General features: G+C 38.5%; 1 protein-coding gene across 2 annotated transcripts; it reads left to right on the top strand.

Moving 5' to 3' along the window:
• Positions 1-6,375: 6,375 nt before the first annotated feature.
• slc6a22.2 (solute carrier family 6 member 22, tandem duplicate 2) lies at positions 6,376-21,446 on the top strand. Of its 2 annotated transcripts, none has more exons than XM_037534776.1 (15): positions 6,376-6,592; positions 9,530-9,729; positions 11,063-11,197; positions 13,227-13,367; positions 13,681-13,762; positions 15,667-15,799; positions 16,727-16,861; positions 17,042-17,145; positions 17,273-17,397; positions 17,665-17,777; positions 17,962-18,099; positions 18,289-18,391; positions 18,565-18,665; positions 19,849-20,019; positions 20,615-21,446. In XM_037534776.1, the coding sequence occupies exons 2-15, from the start codon at positions 9,534-9,536 to the stop codon at positions 20,756-20,758; spliced, it is 1,821 nt and encodes a 606-aa protein (XP_037390673.1). In that variant the 5' UTR covers positions 6,376-6,592; positions 9,530-9,533; the 3' UTR covers positions 20,759-21,446. The 2 variants fall into 2 exon arrangements, with proteins under 2 accessions (XP_037390673.1, XP_017568118.1); XM_017712629.1 differs by having other exon boundaries at positions 9,527-9,729.
• The last annotated feature ends 5,795 nt before the right edge of the window (positions 21,447-27,241 follow it).

Genomic DNA, 27,241 nt, shown 5'->3' with positions numbered 1-27,241 from the left:
TGTTCTCCATCCAACTAGCACTGACTTTAAAACCCAGCTGGCAGACTTCACTATTAATGAGTCATCCATCCATCCATCTATCAATTTTCTAAGCCACTTCTCCGTACAATTAATGAGTCATGTTTTAATAAAAAGTCATGTCAAGCCAATTCTGTCTAAACCATAGTAAACTCTGCTCAGCAAATAAGGCTACACATTAAATAAAGCAAATCAATGATTAACGTTTCCAAACAGATGTACTGCATCATACAACCAAGCAGTTAACACCTTGCCATGCTCCATTCCTTCTATAAACATGCTGATCAGGTACAGTTCACCGCAAGTTTACAATAGCAAGTGGATTGAGTGGATTACGATGGCAAGAGGAAAAGATGCAAGTGACTTTGAAAGAGGGACGCAGACGTTAGGTGCTTCAGTTACATAGACTTCAGTGTTCAAAAAGAACGGTGACTAAAGTTACACCTGCATTTAAGTCTATAGGAAAGACATCAGTAAATTGTGTTCGGGAAGGTGCTTTCAATGACCATGATGCTTGTGCAATATGTAATGATAAACAGAAAAGCATTTGTTATTAAGGTTAATGGGAATGTCAAGCACAGGATGATCAGACTGTGTCAGCTGGAATAACCTCTCCTCAGCTATTTTGGGGACGAGCTAGTAAACATTATGTCCCAGAGGCAATATTATTGTTTGACAAAACAGCAAGAAGGGCCAGGGTTTGATTGCCTTTCGCCCGATGACCGCTGGGATAGGCTGTAGCACTCCCCGTGACCACTCAGGGAGAAGCAGCTTAGAAGATGTGTGTTTGGTGTACTATTTTGATCATGTGGAAGATCATGTGGCACAATCAATTATTTACAGCCAATCAATGCTTCACTATTTTTTTACATCATATTATACAATAGAATATTTTATCTATTTTTTTTCCTAGCAGGTTGCCAGCCTAATAAAATGTCTGCCACTTACCTCACCCCTCTAAGAATTCTAATTCATTTTCATGACAAGGTGCAGATATTTCAGAAGTATTGTTGAAAATAACATTGTGCTCATGGTTTTTGGATGGATAATAAAGCTCTACCTATTCTCTGCCAAATCACCATGGCAATGTTCACATTGATAGCATAATTCAGCTATGCTCCCATTTATTAAGATAATGTTAAAGGTCTGGTTCCAAAGCATGGTTGGTAGAATTGTTGTTAAACATAGATGGTACACGACTGATGGTCATATGCACATACGCCATATGTAAGCATTGTCATGGTGATTCGCCATATATGATACCTAATCTGTCCCTACTCGTGTGTGTGTGTGGCTACAAGCTCGGCAGATAGACAACAGGTTTCCCAAGAAAAGCCGGATGCCAAAATTCTCTTCAAGCTTTACTTAAGATTCACTGTAAAACTGTAAGCAAACATACAAAATATATCCTAGTTACATTTATTTGCGTGACACTGTACATTTAAAAGAACAGAAACCGAATCGTTAACTTAAGGCTAACGTCTATGGAAAAGTCCATATAGGTGCTAGCGATCAGCGTTTGCAAATTAACTTGAGACATAGAACTTATTTTCGTTCATCAACCAAGGTTTACATCAAAAATAGTCTCAGTATAAGTTTATACAGCAACTGAACATAAAAATACTCACAGGCAAATGTTTTCCTGGCCATAAAATGCAGAGTAAGAACCGTGACTGTTTATTTTTCTCATACAGCTTAAACTACCTACAGAACACTGAAAGTGCAAATAAACGCTGCTGAGACAATCTTGACCACTGGAGGTCTCCCTTTTGCCCAATGTTAATAACAGAACATCACAATACCACTATATTACTTTTCGATCCAATACTTAGTAACATTTGTCATTTCTTCAGTGACACCCAAACTGTATTTTCCTTTTTTTTAAATAAAAAAATTGATGTAGTGTGTAGGTAGTCAACATTGTATAATTTATTGTCCATATATGGACACTTACAATGGCCTTGTGCCATGCATCTGTCCTCTGGGCCCTGATGACAGCCGCAAGAACCAATGGGAAGGCGCGGCCTGAATCCCAAGGGACGTCACTCAAGCATGGGAATGAAGAACGGGGAATAGGGGCTAACAAACTATGCAGAGAAACAGATGGACTACAGTATGTAATTGTAGAACTACAAAGTGCACCTATGTAGTAAGTGGAGTTGATAAAATAGACGATAAGCATAGAATCAAGGAGGCTTTAATGTTATTAATGTTATTAATGTTTTAATGGTCTTAATGTTATGCCTGATCGGTGTATGAACAGACATGACATTCAGAGTCTTTATTAAACTTTAGCAACTTTAAAGGGTCAAACATTGAGAGACATTTTACAAGAAACTCACAGAGAAGTTTCCTGAGATGTGAGAAAAGCGGCTACTGCTGAACTAAAGGTTAAAGCAGAGCAAAGTCTGAGTTTGGGTTTATATTTTCAGCCTGTAATACAACATCAGCACACACTGTGATATACTTACAGCCAAGATGTTAAAATGGACATAAAATGTTATGGCTGGCACAGTGTGTGTGTGTGTGTGATTGCACAATCGCCACTAGTCCAATGAACGATCACGTTCTGTGGTTCATTTTGTGTGGATTGCCTGAAGCTTGTAGCAAAATTGTAGCGAATGTTTTCAGTATAGCTACACAAAAATTTGTAGGTGCTACAGCTACTAAGCGACATTTCATATAACTGTAGCGGCTACAGCTACTAGCTACTAAAATTTGTAGCTACTACAAAAAAGTAGCATGCTACTTAGCTTAACTGTAGCCTCATTATCGCCCCACCTAAAGAAATCCACAAAAAACACAGAGCAGCCAAATCAGAGCAGAGTTTTTTTTTATATGTCTCAAAGGCTTTAAAGATTTTGCATGTTTCAAAGATCTAAAAGATGAAAACAGGTTGGAAAAAAAACAATTGTTGTACATAATCTCACAAAAATGTCATAAGTAGATCTCGAAGAAAAGACAATGAAAAGCATGGCCATTTAAGGTTTTATCAAAGTCTCCAGGTAGAATCAAAGTGAAATCACATAGAGGATCTGAGGATGACGAACAGTAATATTTTAAATTATTATAAAATATTTTAAACCCTTTGGTACGCTGTGCTGCCCCAGCCTTGAGAACTGGTAAGAAGTGGACACCAAAGGCAGCAGTAGCAGATGCAAGGGTGGCTCTCAGACATCGAGACATAGTTGGGGGTAGGGGGGGAGGGTTGGCCTTGGAGTGATGGCTCCTACCTGGGGGAAAGCTTCTCCAGCAGACCACCGTTGCATGGTGGTGGAGGAGATTAGAAGGCAAGAGGAAGCATCCAGGTGTGCCAGAGCAGTCAGTCAGCTGCAGCAAGGACGGTGGATGAGATGGAATGGAATTGCCAAAAAGAAAATCTCCTGGAGCGAGCTATGGAACATGGCGTCTAACAGGCTAAGCTTTATCATAAAAGCCACTTATGACATTCTGCCTACGCCAGCAAACTTACACCTGTGGCTTGGTGAGGACCGGGCATGTTCCTTGTGCTCAGCCCCAGCAGGCCTCAAGCACATTCTTGTGAGCTGCAAGACCTCCCTTTCTCAAGGCAGATACACCTGGTGCCACAATCAAGTGCTGCGTTGTCTGGCCTCAGCCATAGAAGAGAAAAGAACTGCCACAAATGCCGCTCCACTTAATGCGCATCAAGAAGTCCAAACCTCAACAGCCTTCATCCGGGAGGGTGAAAGACAACCGACCAGAGCCCCTCCCACAATTTCAAGCCTCATTGGTATTGCCAGGGACTGGCAATTGCGGGCCGACCTTGACAAGAGCCTAGTGTTTCCATCTAACATTTCTGTGTCAAGCTTGCGCCCAGAGCTGGTTTTGTGGTCCAACTCCTGTCGCCGTGTTTACATCATCGAGCTCACTGTGCCCTGGGAGGAAGCCATTGATGAGGTCTATGAAAGGAAAATGTTACATGATTCAGGTGTGTCATTCAGTTGCATGTGGATAAATTTTGTTAAATCCACCCAATTGATGGTTTTTCACATTACTTTGTCAGGTAAGAATTGTGCTGATGTACACATTTTATTCATGGTCTATTGCTCAAACCTTTAAATCATGTCAGGGCCAAATTCCAAGTCAAATTTTAAGTTTCTCTAGGAAAAAAGGAGCAACATTAAGTAATGGGTCACGCTGACACAATAAGTAGTCCATATACAGGTTTCTTTTAGTTAAACATATACAGATCAGTGTATTTATCATTACTGCAAACAAGTTAATGTGGTACACAGCAGTTAAAAGTACATTGATTCTGTAAGTCTATATCCCAAAAAACATAAGGTTGATTTTATAGCACGTCTCTCTCTTGCTTCTAGTCTAGGGTACAAATGCAATGTGAGTCAATTGGAAATGTAAAAATATACAAAACTAATGATAGGTTGTAAAATTAATAGAGAGTTTCAGTGGTAAGCAGAACAAATGTAAAATAATTCCTCCTGCTAAATGTTTTGTTCTTTTTAATGCAGTAAATTGTATTATCCTAAGGAAAAACATGAGCCAGAGTTGATTTATTTACATATCTTTAATTTGAAATAGGGTCTAGCTTAGAAAAAAGCTTTGAAACACATTTTATCAATATTTTTTTAATTGTGTCTGGTTTACTAAGAGGACTTTCTGTTTTTTTTTCTTTGTTAATTGATATCTATCCAGTTTATAATGCTTAATGCAGAATTTTCTTATGGTCCCTGAGCACCATTGACATCTAGTGCAATAGACTATATAGCTACAATATCATCAGCAAAATTATAGGTTACAATGTTACTCCATGTTGGAGATATGCTTATATACCTAGACATATATGTGTAATTATGAGAGGTTCAAGGCTGAAAGATACAAGTGTGAGTCAAGATTTTTAGGCCCAACAATCATAATCATAGGCCACAGCAGAGGTCAGAGCACAGGTTGTCAGGGTCAGTCATAGTAACCTGTAGAAGCAAAAATAGAGCAAAACAAAACAGACAAAACAAGCAATAAACAAAATAACACAAGGAAATCCCATGAACTTGAAGCCACAGCTTAGAAGTGTTGCTGCATACAAGACTTTGCAAACAGCATAAGGACTGCGATAGGACAGGTGGATACCATTATAATCGAGAGGCACTATGGCAGAAACACAAGATTACAAACTGGGCTGACTAGTCGCAGGTAAATAATGATTAGGCAATGGAGCGCTAGGCGGAGCTGTAAAATTCCAACACAGTATCCCAGGCTGGGAATTCTATGACATAATGATGAGGGGCTGTAACTGTAAATTTCCAAAACAGGCTCCTACAGTGGGAATTCTGTGGCATACATAAAATAAATGCTGTCTTAGGACAGCAACTCTAATCTGCAGTATGTTAACAGTTATTAATATTAATTTATACACTGTCAGCATAATCCAGAAAATGCTGATTGAATAGTCAACACATTTCAGCCATTAAAATGTTGTAATTGAATCAATACAATCAAACCACACGCCTTGACAAATTTGAAGTGTTTACACCCCAAGATTAATGATCTCTAGCAGTTACATGGTGTTAAGACATATCTAATGTACAGTACCCAGCCTCAGTTCCCACCTCCTGTTAATAATATCTTTGATGAGATTACACAAGACTGGACATTGCTGCACATTTTCAAACATGCTAAGATATTAGGCCAACACTAGATGTCAGAGTGCAGCACTGTTGATTACCTGGACATCTGAGCCCATTCTGTCAATGTCAGAATGTGCTAATTCTGTTCCAAACTCTTTGCACGTTATTATGGCATATAATTTCTTTTGGCCAATCAGGCAGTTAATTTCAAGCAACTTGTAAAACTTTGAGCCCATACTCTGGCCACTGTACCCACTGAAGTGCTCAGTGAGATGTAAATAGAACGTGTTAGATTCAGGTTCTACAGGTTAAACAGGGGGACATGGGCAGCTTAGACGTTATCAGGTTTCCACCAACTGAATAGACATAAATGAAATCTTTATCTGAATGCAAAATAATATGTTTATCTAATGGAAAAGGATTACTTCCCTTACACTTTGTAAGTGTCCACATTCTAAGGCTTAATATTCAGCAAGCATTAGAAAAAGAGAATAGTTAGGTGTTTGTTAGTGAAACTGAGAGGGAAAGAGAGGGAGCATAGAAGAAAGAGAAACTGAAGCAGACATAGAAGCCCAAAAGCCCATGCTGGTGGCCAGTAGTGCCACTGATAAGACATGTCTGCATATCTCTTTAAAAAACATGCAAAATAGAAGGATAGAGACAGACAGGGGGGCGGGGCATGCACCTTTGCCTTCTCAAGCCCAGTTTAGGCTTGCTGCCTTAAGGTACCTCAAACTGCTGGTTTAGGATCAGCATGCTTTCCCTCTATTCAGTGCAGACAAAGCAAGACCAGTTTAAGAATCAGTGGCTCAGAGCAGCTCTGCCTGCGGGGCTCTTGACTCCTCCTCAATTCTTCATTCCTGTTGTGTCAACCTATCATTCCGAGCTGCTGCTGCTTCTAATGGACACAGTCATATGTAGAAACGCTCATCCATACAGGAAACATAAAAGACAAACATCTGCAAAATCAGGTACAGTTTGATATCCCTTTTGCTTGTTTTTCTGTGCACTGAACTTCAGTGGCAGTCATTAACAGAAAGCAATGCTGTGGTTACTTACTGAACTAGATTTCCCTCGTGTCTGATTTTTTTTCTGGTTTAATCATGCTTGTTGTGACATAATAAATCTAATAGGCAATTAGTGGTTTACTTTTTCATTGTATGCCAGGAAGATGAGTGACATTTTTGCCACTGGTGACTTAACAGCACTGCTGACATTGTTTTGGCGTTTTGGTAGGTTGTACTGTAGGTACTATACTGTAAAATGCAATCTTAAAAATAAAAGTAACAGAAATGTTTCCTTGGAGCTATCCCATAGAACCACTTTCACTCACTAAAGAGTCTTTTAATTTAGTGTTTTAAATTGAGTGTTGTAAAAAAAAAATACTTAGGGCACCAGAAGAAGTTCCTCTGTGGCATCATCCCAAACAACCTTGTAGTGAGAAACCGCTGATTTCTTAATTCAAAGCATGTGGGTCTGGTCAGGAAAGGGACATTTGACTCTCAAAGGAGGTAGATGAAGGGCTCCCCTCGAACAGGTGTAGAAGCACGGTTATGAATCCTTCAGGATTTTGGCCACTTGATTTTTTTCATCCATGTTAGTGTGAAGCAAACAAAATAATTCCAGTTGTGATGTAGCTGACAACAACTTGATAAACATCTGCTTGAACTATTACTGACTGATTGTGTGTTGAGGAAGCCTCAATAAAGGTCATTCAGATTTGGGCCGTGACAGCTAACTGAAAGATTATTTCATGTATTTTCTCTGTAATTTTATGTCATATTCTTTTGGAACTGCCCGGGGAACAAAACCCTACAGTCTATGTAACACAGTGTTTATATGTTTCATCCTTTTCCATATCTTCCTAAAGTAGTTAAAAACAGCTATGATAAGGGATATGGTGCAACTGCTGATATTGCAGTACTTTTCCACTTGCAAAGCTTGGGCTGGACCCCAGTGGGTGGATTCTCTTGAAACAGAGCCTCTGAGTTAAATTCCAGAATGCACTGAGCTGAGACTCCAGGATGCAGTCTTGCACTGAAAAGCAATATTTTATTTATTTATGCATTTCTTTATTTATTTGAATGGTATTATAAATAAAACTGTAAAACATTCTATAGAAGACAAATATGCTTTCAGAATGTTTAGCATTTACATTCTAGCTAAAAATCTATGGCAGCAAATGTGTAGGTCTTTATTTTGTTAGCAGAAATGCCCCTGGCTCTCATGAGGCTCAAGTTAACTGTTAAGTTTTACTGACAGGAGTGTAAAAATGAACACCTTCCTATAGAACTGTTTGAAATATGTGTGTCATAGTCAGGTGGGGCAGCCTTTGCCATTAATAACATAAATGAACTGAGGTATTATGTGAAGTGAAAAGTAAAAAAGGAAAAGTAAAAAAGTAAAAAAGCACTTGGCTTACGCCCAACCTTAATAACAGCTTCTCCCTCAGGGTCGGGGGGAGGGGAGGGGGGGGGGCGGTGGTGTGGGTGGGTGTGGTGCTGGAAGGTCATTGGGCAGAAGGCAGGATTATACAACCCCAATTCCTATGAAGTTGGGACGTTGTGTAAATCATAAATAAAAACAAAATACAATGATTTGAAAATCCTTTTCAACCTATATTCAACTGAATACACTACAAAGACAAGATATTTAATGTTCAAATGGATAAACTTTATTGTTTTTTGCAAATATTCACTCATTTTAAATTTGATGCCTGCAACACGTTCCAAAGAAGTTGGGACAATTCAACAATTAGTGTCCTCAGTTTTCAAATGGTTATTGAGTGTTGTTAAAAGGAAAGGTGATGTAACACAGTGGTAAACATGCCCCTGTCCCAACTTCTTTGGAATGTGTTGCAGGCATCAAATTCAAAATGAGTGAATATTTGAAAAAAACAATAAAGTTTATCCCATTAAATATCTTGTCTTTGTAGTATATTCAATTGAATATAGGTTGAAAAGGATTTGCAAATCATCGTATTCTGTTTTTATCGATGTTTTTCACAACCTCCCAACTTCATTGGAATTGGGGTTGTATTATATTATATTATATTATATTATATTATATTATATTATATTATATTATATTATATTATATTAATTTATATTATGCAGTCATATACAAAAGCTTTGGTGAAGTTAAAATAAGTACACATCCTCTACAGAGATATATACTTCTGCACATTTCAATACACAATTAATGTTTATTTTGTGAATTTTATATATTAAATTTTTTTCCATTATGTTAAACTCTGTTTTTGATAGAGGTGATTTTAACTTATTTTCAATTAGACAATTAACAAAATGTGTAATTTGACCAGGGCATAAGACTGGATTATATTATATTATATTATAATATGGGAAATGGGAAATGATAAATGAGTAGCAATGGGAAACTACCTGCTCTTTCTTAATAACAGCAGATAGCAGGAGATCACGTCTAGCCACACAATTCCTCTTTGTGGTTAACACACCTACACAGTAAAACACTCCACAGCCCAGCATAATAAAACATGTGCAACACAAAGACACACTGTTAGCTCGAACAAGCACAACAGTAACAGCGCAAATGTTGTCCTTTCTTACCATGAGCATGGCACCGTCTGTGAGCTTCTTTGCATGGCTGTGCCTCCCACACAGCCCATGGCAGATGCCACAAATGGTCCAGATTTACTTGGAATTGAATATCATAAGCTTACATTAAACGTTAAGAATGTTTATGAGAAATGGGTTGTGTTCCAAAAATTATCATATTATATTCTATTTACAAAAGTGTAATATGTGTAATAGAGCAATGACTGCATAGCTCATGAGTTGCATTTACAATGGTATAATTTCCATTCCTGTATTTGTACCTGTTATAGCCTGCTTTGCATTGTGCTATCGTTTTTTTTTTCTTCTCAGCAGAATTATGGACCGTGGCTATGAGCCAGCAATGAGGCTAAAGCTGATGAATGGAACAGGCTCTATGGCACAGCCCCAGCACAAACCTCAGCAGAGAGAACAGTGGGCCAGTAAACTGGAGTTTTTCTTGGCCGTTGCAGGACATATTATTGGCCTGGGAAATGTGTGGAGATTCCCTTATCTGTGTTACAAGAATGGAGGAGGTGGGTTAAGAACTACTTTTCTTCTGCTTATAGATTAATTAATGTGGATTACTTAGCTCCCTGAACCTTTATGGTTAATAATTCAGCTATTAATTGCAATGCTTATTATTAAATAACTACTGTGAGTTATAAACTATAAAACTATATATAAACTATATATTATAAAACAAGTAAAGTAAAATGATATGATTGATGAAGGTCTGAAGTTGCGTAGTATGAAATATGAAGGAGTAGGGAGCTGAAATCCTGGCCCATAGGCTTTAGGATTTAAAGCCGCATTGTGTCATTTTGCATGTACTTTAACTGTATGTGGATAATAAGATTATAAGTACAATGATGTTCATACAATTCAGGCAATGATTTTTTATACTGTACAGGCTATGTTTGTGAGTTACTATGTCTTAAACCAGTCTGATCTGTCGCATACTCTTCAGGCCTCAGATCAGCATTAGAGAAAGCTTGCTTCCTGGAGAAAAGCTTAAACATGCCTACTGTATGTGGTACTGTTTCTCTAGGACAGGGGCCGCATGAGGCGGTGGGTGAAGTTGTATAACTGCATACTTGGTTTTGTGGTAAGACATGCAAGTGACCTCAGTGACTTAAACACATGAGCAGGATTGTAAAAAAAAGTCTCCATAAGCTTCCCTCTTTCTCAAATTATCTGAGGTGCATGATGCTTAAAGGAATAATTTATTTAAAAAATCAAATGTATATTATGCCTCCTTATACCATATATACAGAGCTGATCTGTCAAGACATGTTTAATGTCCACAATGTGCTTCTTTATTTTTTTTGCACTGGAGCTATGAGGTTAATATATAAAAGTTATCAATAAAAATGAAGGAGTCCAGGTCTCAGGATGGCAGCCACTATAGTAGATGCAGCATATTTTTATTCAGTTTTATAGATAACCATATGTCTTGTTTGTCAGAAACATAAGCAAGTCTGTTTGAGATTGCCTAACAACATGATGTGGTATGAGGTAAGATTGCTGTGATTTAGACATGCAGCTTACAGAATGAAATAGTGAAATATGAACCTCCTTTTGTTGTAAGCTACATTAGCCCCATAGCTCCACTGCAGAGCTAAAGAAGCAATCTTCTGATGCCCTGGCAGATCAGCTAAATTTGATATATGGGTAAAATTATACAAATTAGATTTTTCACAGAGTGCTCCTTTAAATAAGCAACATTATGCATGTAAATTAGAGGAGCTGAATGCATAGATTCAATAGATTACACTTTTGCTGACTGAACAGTTGACACATACAAGAGTATTTTGTTCACTTTTATTTTCTGAATCATGTATTGAAAGCAATTTGTTTGTATCAAAGGAGCTTTCTTTGTGCCATACGTGCTCTTCCTGTTTTCCTGTGGGATACCACTCTTCTTCTTGGAGACATCATTGGGCCAATACACCAGCCAAGGTGGCATTACATGCTGGAGAAAGATCTGCCCCCTTTTTGAAGGTGAAGGAGACAATATCTCACCAACTGTGCACTTAAAGAAATGTTTTTGTATTTTTTCATGGGACAACACAATAGAAATGAAACTTGGATATAACTTAAAGTAGTCAGTGTACAGCTTGTATAGCAGTATAGATTTACTGTCCTCTGAAAACAACTCAACACACAGCCATTAATGTCTAAATAGCTGGTAACACAAGTGAGTACATCTCACAGTAAACATGTCCAAATTGTTCTCAACTGTCTTGTTATCCCTCCCTGGTTTCGTTAGAGTTACAAGGTTCCAAGTGTGAATGGGGAGCAGAGCTGTTAAGTTTGGGGTTTGGGGTACAATTTGCTTATACTGGGCACTGGATATTCAACATGGCACCCAACTCTGAGGATGTGAGAAATAGAATTATTGCTCTCCACTGCTTCTTCTGAAGCTGATGCACAAGAAAGCCTGCGCACAGTTTGCTGAAGACAAGCAGTCCAAGAATATGGATTACCATGTCCTGTGGTCTGACGAGACCAAGATAAACTTTTTTGGCTCAGATCGTGTCTAGCATGTGTGGCGGAGCCCTGGTGAGGAGTACCAAGATAACTGTCTCTTGCTAACAGTCAAGCATGGTGGTGGTAGCATCATGGTCTGGAGCTGCATGAGTGCAGCCGGCACTGGGGAGCTATGGTTCATTGAGAGAAACATGAATTCCAACATGTACTTTGACATTCTGAAGCAGAGCATGATGCCCACCCTTCGTAAAGTGCGCCACATGGCAGTTTTTCAACACAATAATGACTCCAAACACACCTCCAAGATGACAACTGCCTGAAGGTAAAGGTGATGGACTGGCCAAGTATGTCTCCAGACCTAAACTCAATTGAGCATCTGTGGGGCATCCTCAAGTGGAAGAAGGAGGAGTGCAAAGTGTCTAACATTCACCAGCTCTGTGATGTCATCATGGAGGAGTGGAAGAGGATTCTAGTAGCAGCAGCTCTGGTGAATTTCATGGCCAAGAGGGTTACGGCAGTGCTAGATAATAATGGTGGTCACACAAAATATTGACACTTTGTGCACAATTTGGACATGTTCACTGTGAGGTGGACTCACTTGTGTTGCCAGCTAGACATTAATGGCAGTGTGTTGAGATTTTTTAGAGGCCAGTAAATCTATAATGCTATACAAGCTGTACACTGACTACTAAGTTATATCCAAGTTTAATGTCTATAATGTTGTCCCATGAAGATATAATAAAACATTTGCAGAAATGTGAGGGGTGTACTCACTTTTGTGGGATACTGTCTAACCTATACTCGTTTAAGTGCATATATTCTTTAACAAATATTCGTGTAAATTTACATTTAACAGTAGAATTATATAGGACTCTTATTGTGATAGCATTACAGTTCCTGCAAAATGTGAGTGATTTTTTTTGGTTAAAACGAACAGTTAAAACTGATGTGTGATTTGTGATGTATTAATTTTTCAATTCTGTATCTACCAGATGTCATGAATGAATCCACAAAGGCAGATTAGAGTAATTAACATCTGTGGTTTAAGTTAGTGATCACCAACCCTGTTCCTGAAGATCTACCTACTAAGAGTCTAGTTCCAGCCACATGCTGGAGGGATATCTGCCCACGTCTGCTGAATCTAATTAAGTTCTTCAGAAGTCACTGATTGGCTGGGTCTGATGCTGTAATGTTATGTGTTTGTGGGTTTGGGAGGGGGGCGGTGTAACATGTTTGACGCAGGTTGGAACTAAACTCTGCAGGAAGGTAGCTCTCCAGGAAGAGGGTTGGGGACCACTGGTGTAACAGCTAAATTACATCCATTATGCTGGGTAATCTACCACACTCTCTGCTGAGTAAAACAAATCATTTTAAATATTACCCGGCCGGGTTTATTGTAAATATGATAAATTGTAAATATATGACAGGCCTCATAAAGTTGCCAGTAGTTTGAGATGCCTGTGCTAGAAAGATAAGCTGGCATCTAATACTTATTTTTCAATGGTAAAGAAGAAGAAAATGCTTTTGTACTTCTTCTCAGGACTTGGCTATGGTAGCCAGGTGGTGGTCCTGTATACTGGAGTCTATTATATCATCATTCTGGCTTGGGCATTTCTCTACCTATTCTCCTCCTTCAGCTCAGAACTCCCATGGGCTAGCTGCAAGAATAGCTGGAACACAGGTGACAATACTCTCATTGTAATGACCTGGTACTACAGCAATCTAGATTTACATCATGTTCTTTCAATTCAATAGTGTTTGGTTTAACTAAATAAAGTTTAATGACAAGCTTTGTACAAATATTTTTTGTGCCAGAATGAGGCAAACATTTCTAGGTTTAATGAAACACACATTCTGCTGGAATATTCAAGGCAAACATTCTTCATTTGTTCCTTAGTTTATGGAGCAGCTTCCGGACATAGACTTCTTATGCAGGGACTTCTTATACACTGTGAGAGTTTATAAGAATATTTTTTCCATTTTTCTGTTTGTAGAGTACTGCGTGGAATTTAGTCAGAGCAACATAACTGAAAATATTCCAGTAAAAGTGACATCCCCAGTTATGGAATTTTGGGAGTGAGTATTTCAGAATGGCACCCTATTAAAGTGATTGTCTGGCAAAAATATTTTGGGTCAGAAAACACATAAGCAAGGCTTTATGTTCAAGTTTACAATTTAACTCAGTTGTGATGAGCTTCCATTACTATCTTCTTCAGATTTGCATGTCTTGACTGATAGACTACAACCCCAATTCCAATGAAGTTGGGACGTTATGTAAAACATAAATAAAAACAATGAATTGTAAATCCTTTTCAACCTATATTCAACTGAATACACTACAAAGACAAGATATTTAATGTTCAAACGGATGAACTTTATTGTTTTTTGCAAATATTCACTCACTTTAAATTTGATGCCTGCAACACGTTCCAAAGAAGTTGGGACAGAGGCATGTTTACCCCTTTACATCACCTTTCCTTTTAACAACACTCAATAAGCGTTTGGGAACTGAGGACACTAATTGTTGAAGCTTTGTAGGTAGAATTCTTTCCCATTCTTGCTTGATGTACAACTTCAGTTGCTCAACAGTCCAGGGTTTCCATTGTTGTATTTTGTGCTTCATAATACGCCACACATTTTCAATGGGAGACAGGTCTGGACTGCAGGCAGGCCAGTCTAGTACCCACACTCTTTTACTATGAAGCCACACTGTTGTAACACGTGCAGAATGTGGCTTGGCATTGTCTTGCTGAAATAAGCAGGGACGTCCCTGAAAAAGACGTTGCTTGGATGGCAGCATATGTTGCTCCAAAACCTGTATGTACCTTTCAGCATTAATGGTGACTTCACGGATATAAATAACACACCCCCATACCATCAGAGATGCTGGCTTTTGAACTGAGCTGATAACAATCCAGACAGTCCTTTTCCTCTTTGGCGACGATGTCCATGATTTCCACAAACAATTTGAAGTGTCGACACGTCAGACCACAGGACACTTTTCCACTTTGCATTAGTCCATCTCAGATGAGCTCGGGCCCAGAGAAGCCGGCGGAATTTCTGGGTGTTGTTGATATATGACTTTCACTTTGCATGGCAGAGTTTTAACTTGCACTTGCAGATGGAGCGACAAACTGTGTTCACTGACAATGGTTTTCTCAAGTGTTCCTGAGCCCATGTGGTAATATCCGTTACAGAATGATGTCAGTTTTTAATGCAGTGCCACCTGAGGGATCGAAGGTCATGGGCATTCAATGTTGGTTTTCTATCTTGCCGCTTACTTGCAGAGATTTCTCCAGATTCTCTGAAGCTTTTGATGATATTATGGACTGTAGATGATGAAATGCACGTTGAGAAACGTTGTTCTTAAACTGTTGGACTATTTGCTCATGCAGTTGTTCATAAAGTGGTGAACCTCGCCCCATCCTTGCTTGTGAACGACTGAGCCTTTCAGGGATGCTTCCTTTATACCCAATCATGACACTCACCTGTTTCCAATTAACCTGTTCACCTGTGGAATGTTCCAAAGAGGTGTTTTTGAGTTGATTCCTCAACTTTCCCAGTCTTTTGTTGCCCCTGTCCCAACTTCTTTTTGCAGGCATCAAATTCAAAATGAGTGAACATTTGCAAAAAACAATAAAGTTTAACCATTTGAATATTAAATATCTTGTCTTTGTAGTGTATTCAATTGAATATAGGTTGAAAAGGATTTGCAAATCATTGTATTCTGTTTTTATTTATGTTTTACACAACTTTCCAGCTTCGTTGGAATTGGGGTTGGACATTTAGGGTAAGAGAAAAATTGTGTAAATGTTTATTTCTTGCTGAAGCCTTGATTTAAAACTGCAGACAAAATTACATCTTTAGATGAAAGAAAACTTTGTAAATCCATCATTCAACCCAGCTCACATTTCACATTAACTGGAAGAAAGCTTGAGTTATGAGAAATATACCAGATGTTGAAATGTCTGTGCTTGTAGGAGAAGGATTTTGGGTTTGTCTGGAGGGATTGAAGAGGTTGGTAATGTGAGGTGGGAGCTGGCTCTGTGTCTGCTGCTGGCCTGGATCATCTGTTACTTCTGTGTGTGGAATGGAGTGAAGTCTACTGGCAAGGTGGGCACCACTATGAGATTTGTGGACTGATGCCAACATTCAGTTTTATGTACATACTTCCTGAAGCTGCATTTAATTAGTATTGCAGAGAATTTCAATATTTCTGACCAGCATTGAAGGAAATCCCTTCAATAAAACAATGATGATGCCTTTGAGGAATGTGATGCTGTTTTGAACAGCCAGACTGTTTAGAAACACTGTTAATTTGTGAAGTAGAACAAGCAATATACAATTTGATCTTGAACACAGAGCTCTTCACCTCATTCTTTAAGATCTGTTTTTAAGGCTATCTTATATGATTATTAATAAGCGACTTGTTTTTGTCATTTAAGACTGTGAGGGTTTTCAAAGACTTTGCAACTAAGATGTTCTTCTGACTATGGTCTCACTAGTCCAGTAAATGTCTGTACTGCCATGTACAAACTAATTATTATACACTTGGTCACAGTTTATGTTACCACACTGTGAAATGTAATAATTGAGTAACAATATTTCTCACTGCTACCTCAAAAAGCTGATTTGATGTTTTTCACAGATGTAAGTTTGCAAAGTTATCTGAGAGAAGGCCATAGTGCAAAACAGCAGTGAGACTTCAGTCCTCTCTCTACTGCTCTTCCTCTGGCTTAACTTTAGGCAAGTCACACTGAGGCGTTTCTTTTGTAAGAGCCAAGGAATTATGCCCACCACTTTTGGAGGTGTGGTGCCACCCCTGCTACTGACACTAATGCTTTTTTCTTTTCATTACCAAAGTGTGAGAGTGAAGAGGCTGTTCTATCAGTCAGTAAATTCATGTTTAACAAAAACTATTGGAGCCTGTTCATTTTTGAGCATATAAAACTACATCACATTATTTGTTATCAGCATTTTGAGCTTCTCAGAATCAATATTGCTCAAGCCTTAATTCACTGTGCTGTCATATTTTCTCAGGTGGTCTATTTCACTGCTACCTTTCCTTATGTGATGCTGGCAGTTCTGCTGGTACGTGGACTCACGCTGCCTGGAGCCATTAATGGTATCAAATTCTATCTGTATCCAGATCCTTCACGCCTCACGGACCCTCAGGTACTGAACTGCAGACTTAAATTCTTTGGTTCTTTGTGTCTTAACTGTCTTAACTACTACTTGTTGTTTAGCGTCACTGTAAATATGAATGCAAGTAATATTAGTCTTAAGAACATGTGCCAAAGTTTGGATCACTTTTGAACCACTATCCATGTTTGAAGATGATGTGTTCCATTTCAGGTGTGGATGGATGCAGGTAGTCAGATATTTTACTCCTATGGAGTTTGTACAGGCGTTCTGACAGCTTTAGGAAGTTACAATAAATATGAAAACAACTGTTACAGGTAAAGAAAATAAGACTTCTAGAAAGTAGTTTAATATACTTTTTGATTAGGGTTATGTCCATAATTCTGTGCTTGAGAAGGGGTCAAAGGTCAGAAAAGACATTTCTTGTCTTTTTATGTTTTACAGAGACTGTGTGTACTTGTGCTTGCTAAACAGCATGACCAGCTTTGTAGCTGGCTTTGCCATCTTCTCTGTCCTGGGTTTCATGGCAGATGAACAGGGAATGGACATTTCAATGGTAGCAGAGTCAGGTATGATATGTGTACTGGCACAAGATCAGTCAAACCCAAGAGTAACACAGAATCTTTGTGATGTAGAAGTCTAGTATTCTGTTTGTTAAATTGCATTGGAAAAAAGAGACTGCTATGAACAGAAAGCTATACATTTGTTCATCATTGTAATTATGGTCATATGTCATATAATATTTAATGAGCTAAAAGGCAGGATATCTAAGTAAATTATGAAGTTTTATGAACTCTCTTTAAACATTGCACACTCATCAGTCTTTCTTTCTGTAGGTCCTGGTCTGGCATTCATTGCATACCCACGTGCAGTGGCCTTAATGCCTTTACCTCAGTTATGGGCAATTTTCTTTTTCATTATGATAATTTTTCTTGGATTGGACAGTGAGGTGCGACTCCACATTCATTTCAAACCTTTAACTGGTTTCATTTAATAGAGAATAACTTTTTTGTGTGAATCACATTGAAGGCCCGATGGTAGGCCTATCATATAGAAACATTGCTAGAGGAACTTTAAAATAAGCTGTATTAGAATGTGGGATTGCTAATGAAGAGTATGTTTTGTATGTGCAGTTTGTATATCATGAAGCTCTGGTAACGGCAATCTCAGATATGTATCCCTCCTTCTTCCAAATTGGACATCGGCGTAAAATCCTGCTTCTCTTATTCTGCGTAGCCAGTTTCCTCATTGGCTTGCTGATGGTAACAGAGGTGAGAGGCCATCCAGAGTAGTCATATGGCAAGAATTCAATGTTTTCTTCTTCATCACATTAAACAAACAAACAACTTTGTGGTGGTAGTGCAAAATACATTTTAACCATGCCACAAATCAAGAGTCTTGATTACACCCTTCAAAATGAAAATAGGATTTTAAGAAGTTCTTTCTCTGTTTTTCTGAAGGGTGGTCTGTACGTCTTCCAGCTGTTTGACTATTATGCTTGCAGTGGAATGACTCTCCTGGCCTTTGCCATCCTACAGTCCATCTGTGTTGGATGGGTTTATGGTAGAGACTTCTGTTGTAACATATTTGTTATCTTGGGTAAATGTAAATGAAAGAAAAGCCTGATTTTTAGCATGCAGATTTGACACTCTGCTACTGTTTAAGTGATCTTAAAATATCTTAAGGAATAGTTAGGTTAAAAGCAAAGGAATTATGTATACTGTTTGTGCTTTTAGGTGCAGACCGTCTGTACAACAACATCGAGGACATGATTGGCTATCAGCCCTGGCCACACATGAAGTACTGCTGGAAATACGTCACCCCTATTATTTGCACAGTGAGTAATTTGCTGGCAAAACAGTTCTCAAGCGGAAAATGACCTAATTTGCTAAAATTTGTTTTCAGAAGTTCAGAGGTTACTGAAAATAGATTTTTTACACATACATTTAGATTATCTAACAGACCATGGAAGTCCTTGGTAAGACAAATGGCTCTCAGATAGCAATTTAGATATGGTCCAAACCTGGGCCACATCCAGCTTTTACTTGCAGTCCACATACCTCATGGAATGATGGCACAGTAGAGGGCCAGATGCAGTTGCCAGAATCCAGTCTGCTTCCTGACATTAGAATGCCACATCTCAGCCATCTTTAAACCACCACTGCAGGAACTGATCCACCACACAAAACCACTAGTACGATAAAAACAGGGACTTCCACTGTTGTACAGTGCCACCAGACTCAGAGAGTGGAGGTCAGCGTGTACTTTCCCTACTTTGACTACCAGCTTCAGATGGTTAGGGGGGTTTAATAGGATGTCAACTCAAAATATGTCAACTCAGATCAATTTTATTGTTCTATTAACTTATTGTTCAATGTGCAATGAAAACTAATTTTTAGCAGCCACAAATTATTTTAAACTAAATCTTAATAAAATTCTGAACTAGGAAATGTAGGATTGTGTTGGGCTAAATAAATTTAATGTTTTACCCAACATTTGAAGTAACAAAGAAAATGTGACATAGGCCAAAAGATTTTCGGTTGGACTTTTTTGCAGTTTACTATGCCATATATGGCAGGTATCTAAATTTAAACTATGCTCCCACACTATGCTGTTTAAAACATATCAGCACTGGCAATCTTTGCCAGAAGTGGCCCAGATCTGTTTTGAGACATGTGGGCCACTTTTGGCTCACATGCCGTTTGCTAGTGCCAACTATGGGCAAGACATGACCTACATCTGCATGTTATATATTCATCTCATTTACAAACACTGTTCTTTAAACAATCAGCCATTGAAAGTTCCTTTAAGCTTTCATTATTTTCAGTATCTCAGCCTGCTGTAAGTCTGTTTGTGACACCTGTCACCAGCATCTGTCTTTCTGGAAAAGACAGGTGAGACCTGTATGACTTCAAACTTCAAGAGTTTATGTAAGGAAAAGCCTGCCTGGTTAACTGCATGTCCATCTCCCTCATCCTCATCATTATCTCTCTTATCTCCTTTCTGTATCTTCCCCACAGGGGACTTTTGTCTTCTCCTTGGTTAAGTACACCCCTCTAAAGTTTAACAACGTTTATGAGTACCCTTGGTGGGGGTATGCCATTGGAGGCTTCTTCACACTGTCCTCAACCTTGCTGGTGCCTATATGGATGGTTTATGCGGTTTGGAAAACTCCTGGCTCTATGAGGAAGGTAAATGAATGTTGTCCAACTTTAATACAAACATCTCAAATGTTTTGGAAGTGACTTAGCAGTGTCAGTGCAAAATACACATAAATGTAGTCATAAATTTTCTTTAGGCCTTAGTTATATCCTTCAAAAAGTGAAAAAAATGTAACTGATATTGTATTACATTCTATTGTATTAGTCTGGAAAAGGCTACAAAGGATAGAGAGGATCAAACCCTAGTTTGCTACATAGAGGACACTGGTATTACCCACTACAGCATGATCTAAGGTTCTCTTTTTTAGTACTGGAGCTACAAGGCTAATATAGATAACAAGTATTGGAAGCTTGTATCCCACGAATTAGCACCATGCAAACTGCTTGTCTAAATAATCATTTCCATCAAAACGTGGAGATGTTAAGTTATATCAAACAGACCTGCTTATGTCGTAACTGACACCATAGCCTTGTAGCTCCAGTGTGAAACTAAAGAAGCAAACTTCAGATCTGAGACATGTGTTGGCTAATCGATAAATATCAACAGATAATATGGCTTTCTGGTAAATTTTGAGCTTTTGAAAATAATATGCTAAGCAAACTGTAATTTGTCTTCCTAAACTAGCGAATGAAAACCCTGTGCACCCCTGCCGAAGACCTGCCTAATCCAAAGTCTCCAAAGAAAGGGCTCTCTTCTAGCACGTTTGAGACTTTCACAGATCTTCAGACCTTACGCACTGTTCACAGACACACTCCAGCAGACATATGAACTCGCTGTAGTACGTAAAGGAGCATACAAACACACACTCACTCCAACAGAGCGCACTGCTACATGGTGGACACTTTCAAAATGGCCTGGTCATTGCTGTCATCCCTATCATCTTCATCATCTTCATTGTCATCATGACAAGCAGAATCTTTGATTTCTTTTTACATGCAGTGTTTACATGTTTCTCTGAAATGTACACTGTTACAGAAAAAGAATGGCATGTTATAAGCTATGTGTACAGGACTGTAAAGTTGAGATACAGTTATATAACTATGCATTATACAACTGTATGTTGTATAATGTACAGTTAATGCCAGTGCTGATAATGAGGCGTTATTTTTCATTTACACCAATGCCTATATTTAGACGTGATCTTTATGGATCAGTCTGTTGCCATTTTTCAAGTTGAATCTTTATCACTGCCTGTATAGAAACAAATTCTTTTAAATGTTTTATGATTGTATGGTCTTGCATGGATTTGTATGGAATTTCCTTTGTTGCCTATGAATGGCTGTAAGTTTGTATGTCTTTACTCAAATTTATACACTTTAAAGATTTCTATGAGACATGTACTTTAAATAGATGAAGTTCCCATAATGAACATTATATGCCTTTACAATAACTACCGTCACTGTTGGTTGAGGTTGGTCCCTCTTTCTATACAGTACAATAAATAAAATTGTTTTAATATTTTGGGTGGCTTAATGTAACAGTAAGAACATTCTATTCATTATAGGCTTTGAATGGACTTATTTGATAATTATAACTTTTGTAAACTGCTAAAATTTTCTACATTAACAGAGGCGTTCCCAGTTACTGTGAGAAATCAGAACATTATTTTTCTCCTTAACAAAGGGACCACTTGTTGTTGCACACACAAGCCTATTTAACACATGCGCTTCCAGGAATACAGTAATGTCTTGTCTTTCAGCTTTGGAGGAACAGTTCCATCTACTGGACAAATTGAATTATTGCCAGTTCTGTAATAATGTTTATCCACAAAACACTTATTTAGTGTTTATCCACAAAATACTATATTCAGACATTTCAATACTTCTAATAGTAACTAACAAACTATTGCTAATATTTGCATGAATGGAAAATGAAATGATTGAGGATTGCAACTGTACTGCAGTTTCTTGCAAAGCTTCCTGGTCCCTGAGTGTTGTGTGTGAATAATCTGCTACACCGCTGTGCCCCACTATCCACTATACAAGCACTTTTTAAAAGTTTCAGACCTGCTTATTTGTTTAGTAACCTACGCCCAAAGACTGTTTTAGATTGGAGCCTTATATAGTAAACTCAGCTAACCACAAGCACAACAGTCCAGTTATATCCTCAACATGTGTGTACATGTACACTACCCACCAAATATTTTAGGGCACCTGCTTTTTTTGTTTTTTGTTTTGTTGAGGAACATTTTCCATTTTTCTCCCTGTTTTATTTTAAGTGAGAAAACAGCTACTTATTTATATTCATTTATACATTATGTATATTTTATGACAATTGGTTTCATATTCATGTTTGAATGGAGAAGTGTGATTCGTTACTCCAGAGAACACGTCTCCACTGCTCTAGAGTCCAGTGGTGGTGCTTTGAACCTCTGCATTCGACACTTTGCATTGCACTTGGTGATTTAAGGCTTAGATGCAGCTGCTCAGCCTTGGAAACTCATTCCTTGAAGCTCTCTACGCTGTTCTTGAGCTAATCTGAAGGCCACATGAAGTTTGGAGGTCTGTAGTGATTGACTCTGCAGAAAGTTAGTGACCTCTGGGTGCTATGCGCCTTAGCATCTGGGTCATTTCATATGACCTACCACTTTGTGCCTCAGCTTGACCCCACTCTGCTGACCCCACTCTGTCATTTTATGTGGCCTACCACTTTGTGGCTGAGTTACTGTCGTTCCCAATCACTTCCACTTTGTTATAATACCACTGACAGTTGACTGTGGAATACTTTAGTGAAGAAATTTCATGACTGGACATGTGCACATGTTGCATCCCGTCACAGTACCACGGTGGAATTCACTGAGCTCCTGAGAGCGACCCATCCTTTAATAAAGTTTATAGAAGCAGTCTGCATGCTTAGGTGCTTGGTTCTATACACCTGTGGCCATGGAAGTGATTGGATTGGGTGAGTGAATACTTTTGGAAATATAGTGAAGCTTTAGAATTGTAGCTTCTGAGATAGCTAACACTACATTGTCTATACAAAGAGATAAGTCTAAAAATATGACTGACACATCAAGAGACAAAATAGACGAGCTGAACAAACAGATCAGGTTTCAGTGCGACATGAGAGCTGCTGCGTTTTAGCGCTCACAGAGACGTGGCTATCCATGGCAATTAAATCTCCCATCCAAAAAGAACAGACTCTTGACCACTGTTACACTGCACTCAAGAACCACCCTGCCTTCAGCAAAGCTGATCACACCTCTATTCTTCTCCTGCCGGGATACAAACTAAAACTTAAACAGGCAAAACCAGTTCTCAGTTCAGTCCATCAATGGAGTGAGGGGCCATCTTCACACTTTAGTCATGTACTGGTGCTTTCTGACTCTATTTTCACCTGAAAGAGTGAAAAACTGCTGAATAACACTGCAAATTTGCAGCTGAAGTCAGACACAGCAACACTCAAATAAACATTCAGTACAGGAAGATTTTTTGTTGTCAGTCAGTCAATCAGTGACTTAGTAAGAGACAACAACTCATGTAGGCTGGCTCACTGAGCAGTCCAGCAAAATCCAGTCCATCTACTCAGCTTTTGGACAAATAATGTAGTACAAATTCTGTCTTAGAGAAACTTTTGGAGAAACTTACATCTTTTACTTGAAAAAATTGTTGGGAGGGGACTTTATACACACAAGAAATGACAGTGCTGTATTATGATTAATGCCATATATTAATAATAGAGAAATAAAAATGTGTTTTCCATTTTGCCATATGTGTAATATGTATATTTGCTGTTATCCTTTTCAAAAACTCATTATATCCAAAATTGTTTCAAATGGATATAGAGCATGTTGAAAGGAAAATCTTCATATACATAACGGTCATAAAAAGGGTGTGGCAGGGATGTGATGCATCTGTTTTTTTGAAGTGTAAATAATTAGATATAATATTTAATTCTAGCAATTCATTCTGTCATTTGCCATGTCTGTCCATTGGAGGTATATGAGATTAGGCACTGTCCCCACACACCTGACTTGATTTTCCTTTGTAAGTACCTCTAATTGAAACTACTCCCATGATGGCTTCTGGAATAGACCTTCATTATTTAACCTTACTGTCTCATATTAATTAACAAAATACTTCATCACAAGTTAATTAGAAAAATCAAGGTACTTTCAGCTTTAAATGGTAGTGTTGAATGCCATTAGACCTGAGAAGAGGTGGGTTAGAAGAAACTAAAGAGGAACCTATACATTGAGCAAGAGGAACCTCTGAAAGATCAGATGTGGAAGAACTTTGGGCAGTTTTGGTGTGCTTTAAACTGCAGAGTCTGTATTTTACCTATGATGCTAGATGATTTTTGTAGCTGTAACCAGCTACACAACTGCTTTGTTTTCTCAGATTTGTTACCAGCATTACAGTTTATAATATGTGCAATCATTTCAGTGCTGTAATTCATAAATTTTTATAGCTTGTAATTAATCATTGTTATTATTAAGGGTGGCCAATTTGGCATAAATCTAACATAATACTCAAAGACATTATACTTGGTCTCAAAATGTTCAGTTTTTCTAAGATTTGATAACAGATGAAAAAGTACCAGCAGTGCAAACTATGAATGCAATGATTTTTATTCATTGTTTTGATGCACTAAATCAAACACACAATTTGTCATTGTTTGATATCCATAATGTGCTCAGAAAACCATATGGTTTCATCATATGATATTCATCATGATAACATTGTCTTGTTTCCCACCCCGACTGTTTTAGTAAAAAAGGGGCTGTGTGAATGTGTGTCTCTGTGGATAGTAAAACTGGCAGGGGAACTTGTGATGGACAATAACGTAAATGAGAGGGAACAAATGTCATGAGCAGTTATGTACATTCTTGGCTCTGCTCACTCCTGCTAACATAGCCAAGATTTTTCTAGAGGGTGACAATCCAATCAGAGAGGATTGGAGCATTAGGTGGAATACAAGCTCCAGGAGTGTTAACAGCTTGTTAGTACCTATTTATGCCTCTAATGCTACACTCACGCTGCTAGCAACTGGAAATCCATCTTGAAAGTGTTGACGTACCAACTTGGGAGATTAAAATCTAACAGATATATCTGTTTTATATATATATATATATATATATATATATATATATATATATATATATATATATATATATATATAATAACACACAATCTGAAGATGAGCAAATCCTGCCATTACAGGCCATGTCATTTTCAGTTCTGTTTTTATCTCACTCTTCTGTCTTTATTTTGACACACAATTGCCACAACACAAAAACATATCTGTCAATGTCTGCCTCTTTCTGTATAGAGTATTGAATTTTAAACATTATCTGCAGGATGTTTCTGTTTCAGGACAGTCTTTCTTTCCTGACATCCTTTACTGAACTACATGTACATGCTAACTGCAAGTGAACAAAATGCCAATAAAACCTTTTCACAGGGCAATTTTATCTAAAAACATGCTTCTATAATCCTTTAAATGAACAGACCTTAGCATGTAATAAGCCTGGGATTTTAAGTGGATAATACTCATGCTGACCTGTGCCAGGATAATATTCAGTCAATACAGGTTGAGCTGATCTACATCATTGTCTATTGGGTTAAGTTGGCTATCCAGCATATTCTTGGCATTGATACTGTCAACATGAAAGATTAAACCAAAACTAGTACCAAAGTATCCAAAGCAAACTTCTGTGGTGAACCAGTGAAAACTGACAATAGTAGTCATTAGAGTCTATACTATTTTTATGCATTTCAATAAAATGGTCACACAAAGCAAACAGAATTCAGTTTTCTAGCATGTTAACTAGTCAAGTCAAGTCAAGAGGCTTTTATTGTCGTTCCATCTATGTACAAGTACACAGTGGAGTGAAATTACAACAACACGGTGCAACACAGAACCAAAAGTTCAAAATGCAAACGTGCAGACTTCCTGTGTGCAAACAAACAATTAAGCTAGAAACAATATAATAAATATGATAAATTAAACAGACATTAGACACAGTAAACTGACAGGACAGTGCAGCACAGACACAGCACATATTTCGGGACATGAGGTAGTGAGAATAAGGCGCTGAGATATTTAACATGCTGCGATCTGTGAGTCACGTAGTCAGATGACAGACATAAACACAGCAGTTACTGAGGTAGTAAAACTTAAATAAACAGTGTAAACACAGTATAGCAGCAATGTTCCAGATAGTGCAAGTAGAGCATCAAAAGAGGTGTGTGTGTGTGTGTGTGTGTGTGTGTGTGTGTGTGTGTGTGTGTGTGTGTGTGTGTGTGAGAGTGTAGAGTATGTGAGTGAGGACGATTTGCAGATCAGTCCTTGTCAGTATAAAAAACCTGACTGCTTGCGGAACAAAGCTGTTGCAGAGTTTGGCAGTGGTGGCACGGATGCTCCGGTACCTTCCGCCAGGCCCAGCAGGCTCAGTTTACCAATCAGCTGCTGAGGGATGATGGTGTCGATTGCTAAACTGAAGTCTATGAACAGCATTCTGACATAGGTGTCTTTATTGTGCAGGTGGGTGAGAGCCAGGTGGAGTGTGGTGGAGATCATCATGTGGAGGCATCATCTTTTGAGCAGGTGGGTACCAGTGAAAGAGGAAGCTAGTCTTTTATGTGCCTCATGACAAGCCTCTTGAAGCACTTCATGATGATGGGAGTGAATGCAATGTTATGGTAGTCATTGTGGCAGAACACTGGAGACTTCTTTGGCCGAGGGATGATGATGGTGGACTTGAAGCACATTGGAACGATTGCAGTGCTCAGAGAGATGTTGAATATGTCCATGAGAACATCAGCCAGCTGTTCGGTGCATTCTCTGAGCACTCTGCCCGGTATTCTGTCGGATCCTGGTGCTTTTTTGGGTTGACTCAGTGTAGAGTTCTCCACATCAGCTGTGGTCAGTACCTGTTCACTTGGAGGAGATGTGATTTCCTTCGCTGTCATGCCGTTCTGTGCCTCAAACTGAACATAGAAGATATTACGTGCGTCTTGAAGGGAGGCATCACTGCCACAAGCAGGTGGAGGTGACTTGTAGTTCGTGATGGCCTGGATGCCCTGCCACATGTGCTGTGTGTCAGCAGTGTTTTGAAAATGATTGTGGATTTTCTTTGAGTAGGTATGCTTAGCCTCTTTGATGGCCTGGGAAAGCTTGGCTCTTGTTATCCTGAGGCATGCTTTGTCCCTTGACTCGAAAGCCTTGTTGCGGGCTCTCAGCAGCATGAGCACCTTTGCAGTCATCCATGGTTTTGGGTTGGGGTGCGTAGTGATGAGTTTGAAGACA

The sequence above is a fragment of the Pygocentrus nattereri genome, chromosome 26 (genome assembly GCF_015220715.1).
Source record: "Pygocentrus nattereri isolate fPygNat1 chromosome 26, fPygNat1.pri, whole genome shotgun sequence".
Classification (NCBI taxonomy): domain Eukaryota; kingdom Metazoa; phylum Chordata; class Actinopteri; order Characiformes; family Serrasalmidae; genus Pygocentrus; species Pygocentrus nattereri.
The sequence above is the reverse complement of the archived record's forward strand: the minus strand, read 5'-3'. Positions and strand labels throughout refer to the sequence as shown.